This window comes from Misgurnus anguillicaudatus, chromosome 25, assembly GCF_027580225.2.
Source record: "Misgurnus anguillicaudatus chromosome 25, ASM2758022v2, whole genome shotgun sequence".
NCBI lineage: Eukaryota > Metazoa > Chordata > Actinopteri > Cypriniformes > Cobitidae > Misgurnus > Misgurnus anguillicaudatus.
In genome coordinates, this window is record NC_073361.2 from 24,056,315 (window position 1) to 24,071,913 (window position 15,599).

Below are 15,599 nucleotides of genomic sequence, written 5' to 3' on the forward strand. Positions count from 1 at the left end.
GAGCTTTCAAACGATATATAGTGTGTCATGATTGGATAAGAATTGCAAAAATGCAAAACACTGAAGTAAACGTAGGCATCCCGCTGGCGGTACAGTGACATTTTGCAGGATATAAATGTTTTGAGGTCTTTATAAATGAATCAATTTACTCTCCCTACATAATTTATTTTATAAAACACTGTTGAAATATGTATTCTAAAGGCTTAGACCTTTCCAATGATACACAGTTTGTCGTGATAGATAGAAATTTACATGCAAAATATTGAAGTAAAGTCAGGTATCCCAAGTCAGGTACCCAAACTCCATGGTATTATTACCCGATACATCACAGCAATTTTTGTAAGGGTGGTATGGAAGGAGAAAATGACCATAATAAACAAATTTTTACCTGCATCCTAATATTACTACCAGAGTGAAGCATACAGAGGATTTACCCAGAATGCACTAATTTACTGAACAGGGTTGGATGTAAGTGGAGTCCATTTGTTGAACTAATGATACAGACACTCGGCAAGCTGCCCATCGCAGTCCTAACATATTACAGGGACCGAAATAATGAGAAAATAAGTTCCCAGTCATCGCTAATGCACAAACACTGACCTCCATCAGAAAAAAAACAGAGACTGAGCTGAAAACCGAAGAAGAAAAACTCAGTGACCTCAAAACAAGACTAATATGATTCTGCGCTTACGTTGACATCATATCCTGTATGATTTTTAAGCTGTGTTTTAAGTAATTCTGCATATTAGATGTGTACTCACCTGTACTCGCTGTCCGGCAGCAGGTCTCTGATAACGTGACTGGTTGTGTTTTTGATGGTGATGATGGTGTCTTCCATGCAGATGCTGTAGGAAATGATCTCAGCTCCGTTACAGCGCGGCTCGTCCCAGGTGAGCGCCAGACAGGTGGAGGGGAAGAAGGACTCGCTGTCGTCTGTTGTCGGAGGGTGGTCCAGGAGACGAAATCCGGAAACGACATCAGGGACGGCTGCTGGGGTCCGACAGGTCGCCAGATCACTGTAGGGGCCCGCCCCTGCGTGATTCACTGCCTAAAAGAAACACACACAATATTTTACATTTTTGCATTTATACAAAGCAACTTAATGGGCATTCAAGGTATACAACTGTATAGGTGTGTGTTTCCTGGGATATGCTGACTGGATATGCAGGTACTGTGAGTTCTGAATGCACTTTCTCTGCCGTACTTTTGCTCTTCCTAGAGTGAAACTTTCGCGCGCTCACGTGAAACTTTCGCGCGCTCACGTGAAACTTTCATGTGCAGAATTTTTTTAAAGAAGTTTAGTTTCGCGTGGTCACGTGAAACTATTGCGTGCGCACGCGAAACTAAACTTTTTTTAATTTTTGCTTCATTTCCCCCTAGGGGCTCCGTAGGTTTTTGACTGGGAGATGGAAATGCAATTGCCGAATAAATTCTGACGTCATCTAGCTGTATCAGCTGACAGTGTCTTTACCATATATGGGGCACAACGTCGTCGCAATTCTGCATTTGAAGAGTTTCGTTGCAAAACGAGTTAAATACATTTTTTTTACATTTTTGTCAAAACATGTTTATTATTATGTTATCATGTTATTATTTTGTTTTATGGTGCTACTTAGCTGTATTTTTTAAGTTATGAAGGTTTAAATCAAAACAAACCAACTGCAGTTGCATTGAAATTAATTGGAATGCACAACCAAAAAACGAGATTTCTGAACAATTAATAAAATGGTGGTTATCTCGTTTTGCAACAAAACTCTTCATTTCTTCTGCATTTCTGTGCACAGCATTTAGTTCATAGTAAATTTGTAACAAAATGCAGTCCTGTCTCCATTTTCTAAGCGTGCTTTTTATTTATTGTTGGTCACAATACCACCGTCATTCGCTCAAAGAACTTGATGGAAACACACCTAATTCGCATTTGTTTGTTTTTTGTGCATTTTGAAAAGATTCGCATCATGTTTCGATGAAAATCCTAGCTTTAGATAGATAGATAGATAACCAGATGGTCCCCAAAACTAAAGATGATTAACTGAAGGTCAGATTTCACAGTCATACAAGAACTTTTGGCCTAGAATTGGCTTGGTCTATTTGCACTTTTATTGGTCTATTAAACAAAGAATGAGGTGATAATATATCATGTTTCTTAAATACAAGAATTACAACAAATATTCTCATCAATACACAACCGCAAACAACAAACACACTGCATTATACAGTATAATTAAGGGTTTACACACCTCTGGGTTTTCTAATTACAATGTAAGCTCTTGGTAATCCATGTATTTTAATGCGATTATGCTCGCCGCAATTATAGGAGCGTAATTGCTTTCAGGAACAACGGGAGTAATGCGTTTACTTGATCTAGACATTAAGAGTCGACTTATTTGCATTTCATTGTGCTGTATTGTTCTGAGAAGTCATTGATTTCATTGCAAGCTACAATATTAAAGCAAATGAGCAGAAATAGGCTCAGATGGAAGTAGATAATGTGAACCTGTCTGAAAACCCACCTAAAGTCATTTAAAAAAATCCTACATAATTTAAAGAACATTTTGTAAAAATATAAACTTGATATCTTTAATATTGACTGAGTAAAGTCACGTCAAATTTATGTGAAATCAAAAATTTGATGCTCATAATTAGACTTATAAGCCTGGATTTCACAGACAGTGTCACATATATATATTTTTAAGTGTCATGTGACAAAATCATGACGTACCTGCAGTCTGCAGCAGTACTCTGTTGACGCCTCCAGGTTGGAGATCTGAAATTGGGTTTCCGTTCCACTGTAGAGCAGCTCAAGAGAGTCCAAATCACGTCCCCAGTCCAGCCGGTACTCAGAAATGTCTATCCCAGAACTCTCTTTGCTCTGGGAATTGAAATCACAGCAGGTGTTATGCTCCGGACACTAAACAAATGCATGTTCTCAAGCCATACATGACTAATTACATGTTCGACACGGTTTCATTAGGGAAAGCATGAGAGTCAGCGAGTGCGCATTGAATAATGACTCACAACCTGGGCATAAAAATTAATTTTTTGCCACACATGCCAATGACATAAGAAAGTGGACGAGTAATAAATATTTGTATTAACTAAATCTGCACTAACTAAACATATTTCAGTAACACTAAGCAAAAAGGTACAACTGTATGTGTTAACATTACAATAACTAACACTTCTACAGGACTGATAATTTTAGTACAGTACTTGTTAAAGGAAAACACCACCGTTTTCCAATATTTACTATGTTCTTACCTCAACTTAGACGAATTAATACATGCCTATCTTTATTTAATGCGTGCACTAAATCTTTGTACAACGCGTTGTGAATGTGTTAGCAATTAGCCTAGCCCCATTCATTCCTTAGGATCCAAACAGGGATGAATTTAGGAGCCACCAAACACTTCCGTGTTTTTCCTATTCAAAGAATGTTACATGAGTAGTTACATGAGTAAGTATGTGCGCACAAAACAAAAAATTTAAGCGGATAAAAAATGAAAACTATATTGTATGACGGAAGAGCATTTAGTTTGTAGCACTTCCGCTTAAAAAAATTGCCACGTTTTGTTTTGTGCCACCATACTTCCTTGTTTGACTACTCATGTGGCAGTCTTTGAATGGGGAGAACATGGAGGTGTTTGGTGGCTTCTGGATTCGTCCCTGTTTGGATCCTAAGGAATGAATGGGGCTAGGCTAAATGCTAACACATTCACGACGCGCTGTACAAAGATTAAGTGCACGCATTGAAAAAAGATAGGGATGTATTAATTTGTCTAAGTTGAGGTAAAAACATAGTAAAATATTGAAAAATGGTGGTGTTTTCCTTTAATAAAGGTGCATTGTGTAACTTTTAGAAGGACCTCTTGTCAGAAATGCAATATAATATACATAACTGTATTATTAGTGGTGTATAAAGACTTTACAAAATGAACTGTATTGTTTTTATTACCTTAAAATGAGCCATTTGTATCTACATACACTGCAGGTATCCTTAACTCTTTCCCCGCCATTGACGAGATATCTCGTCAATTAAAAGAAAACGCTTCCCCGCCAATGACGAGATTTTCCGTCTTTCCGCAATACCGCTATTATCCACCAGGTGACGCCCTTCCGCAACTTTTTAAACCCGGAAGTATTGCCCTATGGCAAGCTGCTGCATGTCCGTGTCTGTTTTAAAGATCGCTCTAAATGGGATCGCTATGAAAAGTCCGTCACAAACATGGAATTATCTCTGCTTTTTGCTCAAAATGTGGTGTTTTTGCAGAAACCTACCCATATTCAAAAGCTGATTACAAAAGAACTACTCACGGTAGGATGAAACGGTTTTTTTGTTTGAAAGCAGAGGGTCTGTTCTTTCATTTGGTATATTGTATGTTTATATATCTGAAGAACAAAATTGTCTGGAAGGCATTAAACTTTGGTGAAAATCATGAAAAACGCTGGCGCTGGCTGGCAACTTTTAAAAAAAATGCTGGCGGTGAAAGAGTTAAATGGGACGGGGAGTCGCCATTTCGCAACACCATGTTTTTACAGTAGCCCTAAACGGACAATCTGCGCATTTTGTCAAAACATTGACTCCGACGACATGTTTATCTTGTGGCAACTACCATAGCTTCTCTATGAGTTTCGAAAAGGAGGGGTGAGGCGTTGGTTGCAATTCACAATCTTGACTTTAGACGTCGCTAAAAATCTACACAGTGGACCTTTAACTCTTTCCCCGCCATTGACGAGATATCTCGTCAATCAAGAGAAAACGCTTCCCCGCCAATGACGAGTATTTCTGTCTTTCCGCAATACCGCTAGTATCCACTAGGTGGCGCCCTTCCGCAACTTTTTAAACCCGGAAGTATTGCCCTCTGGCAAGCTGCTGCATGTCCGTGTCTGTTTTAAAGATCGCTCTGAATGGGATCTCTATGAAAAGTCCGTCACAAAAATGGAATTATCTCTGCTTTTTGCTCAAAATGGGGTGTTTTTGCAGAAACCTACCCATATTCAAAAGCTGATTACAAAAGAACTACTGAAGGTAGGATGAAACAGGTTTTTTGTTTGAAAGCAGAGGGTCTGTTCTTTCATTTGGTTTCATTTGTTTGTTTATATATTTGAAGAAGAACATTTTCTGGAAGGCATTAAACTTTTGTGAAAATCATGAAAAACGCTGGCGCTGGCTGGCAACTTTTTTTAAAAACGCTGGCGGGGAAAGAGTTAACATTAACATAAAAATTTTCAACTTGTCATAATCACTGATTGGTCAGTGCAGCACTGCATGAAGTCAACAACACTTGTTAGCGATGTCAATTAACACCATTTCATATACTTGCTACTGCCGATGTTTACTTGAATTTGGCCCTTGGCGAGTGTTCATTTTAGGCCCTGCTAACAACCTTTTAAGAATGCAAACAGGAGGTAAAGGCAATTATTTTTTTTTTATTTTGACATTTATGAGACAAAAAAAATCTAATTTATAACCAAAGTCAACAGAAACCAGGACTTTGTTTGTTCTGAAAGCTGTTCTTTCACAAGGACAAAAGTTGAAATAGAAAATAAAGTCGTATAATTCCTGAAGAAAAAGATTGTGTGGACAAACTCTGCTTTCAGCAGGAGCAATTTTCCTCATTGTTTGAGTAAATGATGATATTTTCGCCACAGGTTGTTTTCAGCTTCCACAACTGCTTTTAGTCCATTCTCGCAATTCAAAACATGTTTGTTTATGTGTACACAAGCCACCGGCGGTTGCTCAAAATGGATTACTCCGCCAGTGTGGAACATCATTTGGACAATTTTAAAGATGACAGCATGATTCACTATTTATTTACACGCCTGTAATAGAAAAAGCAACCCAACTCACCTCCCAGGTCACAAAAGCACAGGAATGTGATGTCACATTGATGTTCGGGGGGCTACATTGGCCTGGAGGGCCAGCAGCGGTGCTTATTTCCACAGATTCAGAGTAGGGTCCAAACTGGAGAAAGAGAGAGAGATACTTGATTTGAGTTTCTAGAGTAATGGATACACTGCATGGTGCCACAAGGTGGGAATCTGTTATTTTTGTGGCAGGTAAAACGTATACTGTGTTTGGCAGCCATCCATCTCTTGTGACAGCTGAATTAGCTTCTTAATATCTTTGCCGTAGTAGAGGGTTGATCTATTTACAGATCCTGAGGGGATGTGGAGGGTTTGTTATATGATGTAGGGTTTGTGTGAAAGACTATTAACAAGACCGCTGTTTTCCTACAGTATACGAAGTCTAAATTACCTTTTTTTAAATATTTACAGGGATCCCACATCTTAGTTAACTTTAAATTCAAGGACCTTTCAAGGACTTTCCAGGTCCAATACCCTCAAATTCAAGGACTAAATGTGGGGTGAAAGTAAGATTACATCGTGTTACCTTTTAAGATACATTGTTACAGTTCCCTTTCGAGGGAACTCGCGCTGCGTCACTGCGGTGACACTTTGGGGACGCCTCCAGGGATAAGTCCGTCTGAATGTGTATATCAAATTCAACCAATGGTGAGGCTTAACGATAATGACAGGGTGATGCGAGAACCAGGAAGTATATCACTATCTGAAATATTGCCAAATACGGCGTTACAGGGATGCAGGAAGTATGGCAAGGGAGACGCAGCGTCTCGTTCCCTTCTCAGTGAACAACAGTTACATACGTAACCAGAGACGTTTTCATGTGTCAAACACAACTATGCCAAAAAAGTATTTTGGCATGAATCAAAATTCACATACAGAAGATATAAGCATTTAAAGAGAACAGTTTAGCACATGCCGGTGAGTTGCCGGTATGATGCTGTGAGGTACCGATATATACTTGTGGTGTGCCGGTATGAACCTGTGAGGTGCCCGGTATGACCTTGAGAGGTGGCGGTGTGAACCTGCAAGGTGCCGATATGGACCTGTGGGGTGCCGGTATGGCCCTGTGGTGTACCGGTATGGACCTGTGAGGTGCCCGGTATGACTTTGAGAGGTGCCGGTGTGACTCTGCGTAGTGCCGGTATGTGCATGCAAGGCAGCGGGATGACCTGTAAGGTGCCGATATATACCTGTGGTGTGCCAGTATGGACCTGTGAGATGCCCATTATGACCTTGAGAGGCGCCGGTGTGAACCTGCGAGGTGCCGGTATGGATCTGCAAGGCGCTGATATGACCCTGTGAGGTACTGGTATATGCCTGTGGTGTGCCGTTATGGACCTGTGAGGTGCCTGATATGACTGAGAGGTGCTGGTATGAACCTGCGATGTGCTGATATGTACCTGCAATGTGCTGATATGTACCTGCAAGGCACCGGTATAACCCTGTGAGGTACCGATATATATACCTGTGGTGTGCCGGTATGGACCTGTGAGATGCCCATTATGACCTTGAGAGGCGCCGGTGTGAACCTGCGAGGTGCCGGTATGGATCTGCGAGGCGCTGATATGACCCTGTGAGGTACTGGTATATGCCTGTGGTGTGCCGTTATGGACCTGTGAGGTGCCTGATATGACTGAGAGGTGCTGGTATGAACCTGCGATGTGCTGATATGTACCTGCGATGTGCTGATATGTACCTGCGATGTGCTGATATGTACCTGCAATGCACCGGTATAACCCTGTGAGGTACCGATATATATACCTGTAGTGTGCCGGTATGGACCTGTGAGATGCTCTATATGACCGGTGTGAACCTGCGAGGTGCCGATATGAACCTGGGAGGCGCTGGAATGTACCTGTGAGGTGCCAATGTGAACCTGTCATGTACCAATATGTACCTGTGATGTACCGGTACGAACCTGCGAGGCACCAATATATATCTTTGCAATACTAAAATGCACCGTTTAGGTACAAATGTATACTTTTTAAAAGGGTACCGATCCAATAACAGCTTTAGTACCTTTTTCTTTTTCCGTGTACTAATGCAGCTGGACAGAAATTCGAATTGAATTTGGTACTTTCTAACGGTGTATGAATCAAGTTTCATATTTAAGATACAGTAAAGCAGATAAAGCAGAAATCCTAGCTTTTTTTACTGTCCCATGCATGAAGTATGACCTACCCCTGCCTTGTTGGCTGCACGAACTCGGAACCTGTAGGTGGTGCCAGGAAGCAAATTACCCACAGTGCACTCTGTTTCTGATCCACGGTACGCCTCAATCGGCTCTGAGCCGTCCTCCTCCATTGCACACATCTCCAAGCTAAACTCAACACCTTCTTGCTCTTCCCCACACAAAGATCCATCTGGAGGTAAAAAGCAGGGAATCCAACAGGAAACACAGAGAGAAAAACAATAAGCATTAATTTTGAAAAAGTCAATACGCAAACCATCATCTCAGACACTTGTGTGCAGTATCACATTAATGGCCTTAAAGGACCACCTTGTGTACGTCTGGCGCCAACCTCTCAAAACTAAAAGACTCTCGACTCTTTCTCCAACCCTGTGCCTCACTAGCTACAGGAAGGACCTGATCAATTGGCGTGATGGAGAACATGTAGTGAAGATCACGTCTGCTGAGAGTCAGCATGGACAGCTGAATTCAGCACTGCTATTTCACAGTTATTTATAGACTGTAGTCTGCCTCTTGAATGCGCCCACCTTCAAAAACAGTGAGGCAGGACTATAAGAGATAACAAACAACTGCCTACCTTACACATAACCAACACACACATAATGGTGATGTGCACGAAATGGTGATGATAATGGTCAGTGTGTAAATTATACTTTCATGTAGTCTATTCTGGAAATGTCTATAATTTTTACTTTTTGGGGCTTATTTATCTAGTCTGAAATGTGTGGATAGAGCATGCTTGTTGTCAGGTACATCTAAAAGCTGACAGGTGTCCTTTAAGGTTGTTTTTGCGGTCTCATTCTTCTTCTAACGAATAAAAAATTTGCTAAACTACAACCGAAGATCTTTTTCAGCTATTAACAAAATAGAGCCCAATAATAACAGCTTATGCATTAAAAAATACAATAAATTAAATCTCACCCCACTGCACGCTGAGTTCTTTGTGTTTAGCGTTACCCACAATTCTCGGCGGCTGACATCGGCCAGGGGGCGGGTTCAGAGTGCATGCAGACAAGACATCTGAGCACTGTAAAATATATTCAATGAGTACATTTATAACACAGATGCTAGAGCTGCCTAACGATTAGTCGCGACTAATCGTTTGCAGAATAAAAGTTTTGTTTACGTATTAAATGTGTGTGTAATGTGTATAATAATCATGTATATATAAATGCACAAACATGCATGCATATATTTAAGAAATATTTGCATGTATATAAACATTATTTTGTAGATCTACATATAATTTATATCATATATAAGTATTTATTATATCAAAATATTTTTCCTTAAAATTATACATACATGTGTTTGTATTTATATATACATACTGTACTGTGTATAATAATTATGTAAACAAAAACTTTTATTCTGCAAACGAATAGTCTTGACTAATCATTAAGCAGCCCTAACAGATGGTACTGTAATGTGAATTATTGAATAAATGATTTTTCCACATTTCTCAACTCATACCTGGCTCTGCCCACCAGTAGTGACACAGCTGAGTCTTAGTGAGTAGCGCGTTGCCGGTTTGAGATCTTTACACAAATGTTTCCTCTCTGGTCCTCTATAAAGAGTCGACCACTGCCTGTCTGCTTAACACAAACACTATGATTAATCACAAACACATCTGTCTGGGGTGAATAAATTAAAAAAAAAACATCAAATGTTTAAATGAAATATTTAATTTATATATTTATATATTTATATATATTTTTATATATATATTTTTATATATATATATATATATATATATATATATATATATATATATTTTTATATATATATTTTTATATATATATATATATATATATATATATTTTTATATATATATTTTTATATATATATATATATATATATATATATATATATATATATATATATATATATATATATATATATATATATATATATATATATATATATATATATATATATATATATATATATATATATATATATATATATATAGTTATTTAATTAAACATCTATGTATTACAAAGTACTGCATTAAATTAATTAATTAATAAGATTGACCTTTAATAAATAATGATAATTACAAAAAAGACATCTGCACTTCAAGGACAATTTTTTATTAAATTAAATGTAATTATTTCTAAATTATATCTTAATACCTTCAGAATCACCTTCTGATATTTCCAGGACGTATGTCAAATCCCCTGATCCACCATCGTCTTGTGGAGGTTCTGATGTAATAAAGATTTATTACAATAAAAATGGGCAATAAAAACCTGGTAAAACCTGTTGAATTTATAAAATGCTGACGTTTGTTACCCCATGTTACACAGAAGCTGTGATATGTGATCGTGTTTACTGCAGGATTCATCGGAGGTCCGGGTCTGTCCGGGGTCGTCTTACACACCAGCAAAGAGCTTGGTGCGCTCCGCCACTCGCCATTACACGTGATGAGCTGTAGGGGGCGACAGTTGTTATATGCATGGATATTACTCACAACATGCAAATTTTACATATGCATCGAATGCAAAAAAATCCAATGAAAATATGAAGAGTTTGGTTGCAAAACGAGATAAATCCATTTTTTAACATTTTTGTCAAAACATGTTTATTATTATGTTATCATGTTATTATTTTGTTTTATGGTGCTACTTAGCTGTATTTTTTAATTTATGCAGGTTTAAATAAAAACAAAGCAACTGCAGTGGCATTCAAATAAATTGGTATCCAAAACCAAAAAACGTCATTTATGAACAATTAACAAAACGGTGTATATCTCGTTTTGCAACGAAACTCTTCATATACAAATGGCTGATCATATTGCCAACGAAGACTTTATAAAATAATTCATACAAATGTCTGCATTTTTAAGATGATACTTGAACATAATTTCATACATACGTGATGATGTCATGTTAAACAATGTAACATACAACTGCTTTAAATATTTATTGTTGCAAAATCTGTGCATTTCATAATTGATTCTTAAAGGGAACATTTCACAAGTGTTTTAAGATGTCAAACAAATCTTTTTATTTATGGTGTCCCCAGAGTATGTATGTGAAGTTCTAGCTCAAAACACTATATAATTTATTATTATTTATTATAGCATGGTAAAATTGTCACTTTGTAGGTGTGAGCAAAAATGTGCTGTTTTGGGGTGTGTCCTTTAACATGCAATTAACATCCTTTAACTAGTGCAGATTAAGGGGCGGTATTATCCCCTTCTGACATCACAAGGGGAACCAAATTTCAATGACCTACTTTTTCACATGCTTGCAGAGAATGGTTTACCAAAACTAAGTTTCTTTTTCACATTTTCTAGGTTGATAAAACCCAATTATAGCACTTCAGATTTTTATGATATGTCCCCTTTAAGAAACAGCACATATTTTGAAGTACATACTACATCGCTTCCAGTAAACACCTCACTATTATGACATTTATAGTCTCTAAGGTCGTAGTGACATCAGACGACAATTAACATCCTCTTACTTGGATTTTCATTAAAGATTCAGAACAGTTTTGCTTAGTGAACGAAACAACCTCTGAACGCAGGTCTGATCCGAATGATCAACAGAAATGACGTTCGAATCCCCTGAAATTCTCCTGATAACGCACACACTGTTCTCTCCGTCTTAACACAGATTAAACTAAAAGGCTTTAACATGCATCACCACGGGAAATCGATTGACATCTTCCTCCAGCAACATCAACAGCTGCTGGATTTGAGAAAGAGCTCCAGGTTAAATAGGAGCTGATAAAGAAATGAAAGCTCATTAGATTATCACTAATTGCCTGATTAACAAAAAGGAAATGATGTATTGAATTGGCTGGGGAATGTGGTGTTTTCAAGTTGGTTACAGTTGTGTGTTTACACACTTGAACATAACAAAGAGCCTGTTTACACCTGGTATTAAGATGCGTTTTGGTCGATCGGACAAGTGGATGATGCTAAACACAGGTATAAACAAGGTGTGAAATGTTTGGCGCTCATCCACATTCACAGGTAGTCGAAAATGCATTAGACCTTGCTTTTATGGTGTAGACGCGCATGTGGTCGAATGTGTTCGAGCAGCCACATAAAAGCACCTACTCTCTGCCTATAGATGTAATGTAATGTACAAAGCACAATGTTTTTACATCAGAGCTGACTTCTAGCGTGAACATAGTGTGCAGCGCAATCTTTAGGCTTTCATTGAAATAACTAAAGCGACTACTCTCAGCCTCTTTCTTTTTGGTTTTATTTTGCAAGCGTTTGAAAGTTGTGCAATCCATTTCATACATTTTCTGAAATATCACAGAAAGCTCTTACATGTGCAAAGTTTGCGTCAATTTAAACCGACACTTCTCGTGTTTAAACGAAAGCAGATAAATTCGCCCACAAACCACCCCCTCAGTAATCAAGATAGAAGCAGGCAAACGTGGAAAAAAGAGACGGGTTAAAATACCAGGTGTAAATGTGAATGAGTCTCTCTCGTCCACTTGTGATCCGATTGACCAAAATGCATCTTTATACAGAGTATAAACAGCCACATAAGCTTTTGAGACATGTTGTTTCAATTTGTGATGGTAAAATGACTCATGACTTACCCTGAATCTGTACTGCGTGTTTCTTCTTAGTGGTTCCACCTTACGGTTCAGTTCCACACCGCTGTATACTGCCTGAAACTCCAGTCCCTGACAAATGACATCATCATTTAGTAAACAACAATATTTATAAAATTGTTATAAAAAAAATGAGGGAGTGTAAACTGTGTGTGTGTGTGTGTGTGTGTGTGTGTTTGTTTGTATGTAGACGCACAAACGAACATGCACGCACGAACGAACACACACCAATCCATTAATATCAAAAACTACAGGTCACAGCTTTTAACAAGCTGAAAACTAATACACTGCAGTGTCGGCCGATGACTTCTTTTTTTGAGGGCGCGCGATGGGAAGTTCGTCACAACATATATGTAGCCCGTCATGTGTGTGGTAAAAAAAAGAGACGCTCACCTTTGATTACGCATAAGATTATGCGAGTATCTGGCAGAGTTTACTGTTAAGGGAGTGTCTTGCGTGTATTTTGTGAAGGTGAGCGTCTCTATTATCATAAACGGTTTTGACTCGCGTGCAGCAGGCACTTATTTTGACAAAACACGTGATGCACATGGTTTACATGAAGCAACAAACACATATTTTGAATTTGTACCCCTCGGATGAGCAGTCACGAGTTGCCACTGATACACTGGACACCCAGGATATTCCCACAACAATGAGAACATTTATGGTGTATATGACAACCATTGGCGTGTTTACCATTTTGGGGGCCCTAAGCAAAGCATATATGAGATTTTAATGACAATGATGAGATACAGAATATGATTTATGTATTTTCGACATGATTTAAACCCCTGCGTGTCTTTATCATGTTTATACCTCTACGAGCGTGGAACAAAAGATGCGTGTCACTGATCAAACCAAACCACCAATCACAGGTGTGAAGCCCAAAGTCTTTAAAGTAAACTTGACCATCGAGCGAATGTTGTGCAGTTACGGGAGCACAGAGAGAGTCGAGCGAGCGCTCATTTTAGCACTTGTGTGGCTGCATTTGTGCACGCTAGGCAGAGGTGCGCTTTCCCGTATAGTTTCGCTCATGAAGTAGCTTATATGTGTCCTCGCAAGGATGTGCGCAAATATTTTTCTGCGTACATACTCACACATCTCTCGCTTGGGCGTGCTTTATCCGTACCTTAGATTTGGGTCTGAATAAACATAACATACTTTCGCACACCTTGTGGCAAGTAGGGGGCCCCCCAAGCCCGGGGGCCCCATGCAATTGTGTGGTTTGCGTGGTGGGTAAACACGCCACTGTATGACAACAAAATGATGAATGCACAGGTGAATTATGGGATGTGGGAGTTCAAAACCTTGTTCTCATCCTGCATCTCCAAGATGTATGTGACCACCTCCTCAGGACTGCAGCTGTTCGGTCGGGTCCACTCCAGCGTAACCCACGATGGACCTGCCAGTACCAGCATTGGCGGTAAGGACGTCTGTGGGAGACTTCCGGAGGTGTAAAACACGACTTCTGTGCTGAATCCACTGCAGAGAAAGAGAGTTAAACGCATTGAAGTCATAAAAAGCCATCCATTTTATTTAAAGATTTTATGTGCCCTGAAAGCCTGAGAAATGCATTTTAAGGTTATACATTTTTTGGATTTCTCCCTTTGTGAATTTGCAGTGTCGGCAAGTAGTGTAGGGGCGAATTTTCTCATTTACCACGTCATTAAACACAAGGACGATTTAGGGCCAAAGTTTTATTATGTAATGTATTTTAGCGTGAAGCAGAGAGGCTGTGGGTTATATTCAAATTTATTGCAAATAATCAATTCAAAATACAATATTTCACTTACATAAAAGTATCATTGTGCATTCTGTCAATATACAACCAAATATACAAACCTGGAGCCTTTGTCATTTAGTGCGGCCAATCGAAACGTATAACCAACAGCAGGGCACAACTTCCCGACTTTGCAGTGTCGCTGAGGTCCAACGTAACAGTCCCGGAAAACGCTGTTCTTTTTCCCCTGCAAGTACATAATGATGCTGTCAGTGGTGACAAATAAAAAAATATTAAGACTATAAAACACAGAGGTAAGGGACAGACACATGCTGTGTCCACATCATGTCTGAACAAAAACGCTCTTAACATGAAAAGAACAAACAGCTAAATGGTTGCTGGCAGCTGTGTTAATTGTCACAACGACAACAGGAGCCAGAATTAAATTTTGCATGGCTTCTGTGGAGGGAAATGGTTGCCAAAATCCTCTGGTGAAACTTGAGTTTTAATTATCTCTAAAAAGCTTGAAATAATGTCAACATGAAAGCTGAAAGCACACAAACTAGTCCTTACAAAAATTCATATTCACCATTTACCCACCGTTATAACTCTTAAAACAAGCAGAGGCGGACAGAGTACACAGGTTCATTACTTGAGTAAGAGTACAGTTACCCCTTGCTAAATTTTACTCAAGTACAAGTAAAAGTACTGCAGTCAGATGTCTACTCAAGTAAAAGTAAAAAGTACTTGTTTTTAAAAGTACTTGAGTATCAAGAGTACAAGAGTAAATTTAAAAATTTTGCATTACTACTGCCACAGTGCACATTGAAGCACGTGAGATGATTGACAGCTGTACAACAAATGATAGAGCTCTGAGGTCAAATCTGACACAAATCAGGAAGAGGAGACACACATATCACTCCGTTCGCTCTTTGAGCTCTTCAGATCGCATAATTCAGTGGAAATGTACTAATAGCCCTGGCGGATTCTGTATATTTTATGTATTTGAATACAAATAAACCGGAGAAGACGAGAATGAATGTTTGATGATTTCTATTCAAAATAACGAACGTTTCAGATTAATTATTTTGCACTCCTGGCATAAATTAAGAAATTAATGTCACTGCAAACCAGTTTAATAATAACCTGCTGTGTCTTTATCCATTGTTTCGTCCATGATTTCTTCTCTTATCTAAATCTGACTATTGGGAGTTGGGACTTTGGCGGAAAGCTGAAGGT

General features: G+C 38.7%; 1 protein-coding gene across 4 annotated transcripts in view; it reads right to left on the bottom strand.

Moving 5' to 3' along the window:
* The window catches only part of fndc3bb (fibronectin type III domain containing 3Bb), a 74,116-nt gene that overhangs the window by 11,721 nt on the left and 46,796 nt on the right, over window positions 1-15,599 (bottom strand). For 2 of the 4 annotated variants that reach the window (XM_055181993.2, XM_055181994.2), the window contains exons 12-22: window positions 14,483-14,607; window positions 13,948-14,122; window positions 12,626-12,712; window positions 10,352-10,487; window positions 10,192-10,263; window positions 9,530-9,651; window positions 8,978-9,083; window positions 8,047-8,228; window positions 5,849-5,962; window positions 2,720-2,869; window positions 762-1,048 (exon numbers count right to left, since the gene is read on the bottom strand). In XM_055181993.2, coding sequence (XP_055037968.2) covers window positions 762-1,048; window positions 2,720-2,869; window positions 5,849-5,962; window positions 8,047-8,228; window positions 8,978-9,083; window positions 9,530-9,651; window positions 10,192-10,263; window positions 10,352-10,487; window positions 12,626-12,712; window positions 13,948-14,122; window positions 14,483-14,607 — 1,556 coding nt within the window. The remainder of the gene's footprint in view (window positions 1-761; window positions 1,049-2,719; window positions 2,870-5,848; window positions 5,963-8,046; window positions 8,229-8,977; window positions 9,084-9,529; window positions 9,652-10,191; window positions 10,264-10,351; window positions 10,488-12,625; window positions 12,713-13,947; window positions 14,123-14,482; window positions 14,608-15,599) is intronic. The other 2 variants (XM_055181997.2, XM_055181995.2) reach the window with 2 other exon arrangements.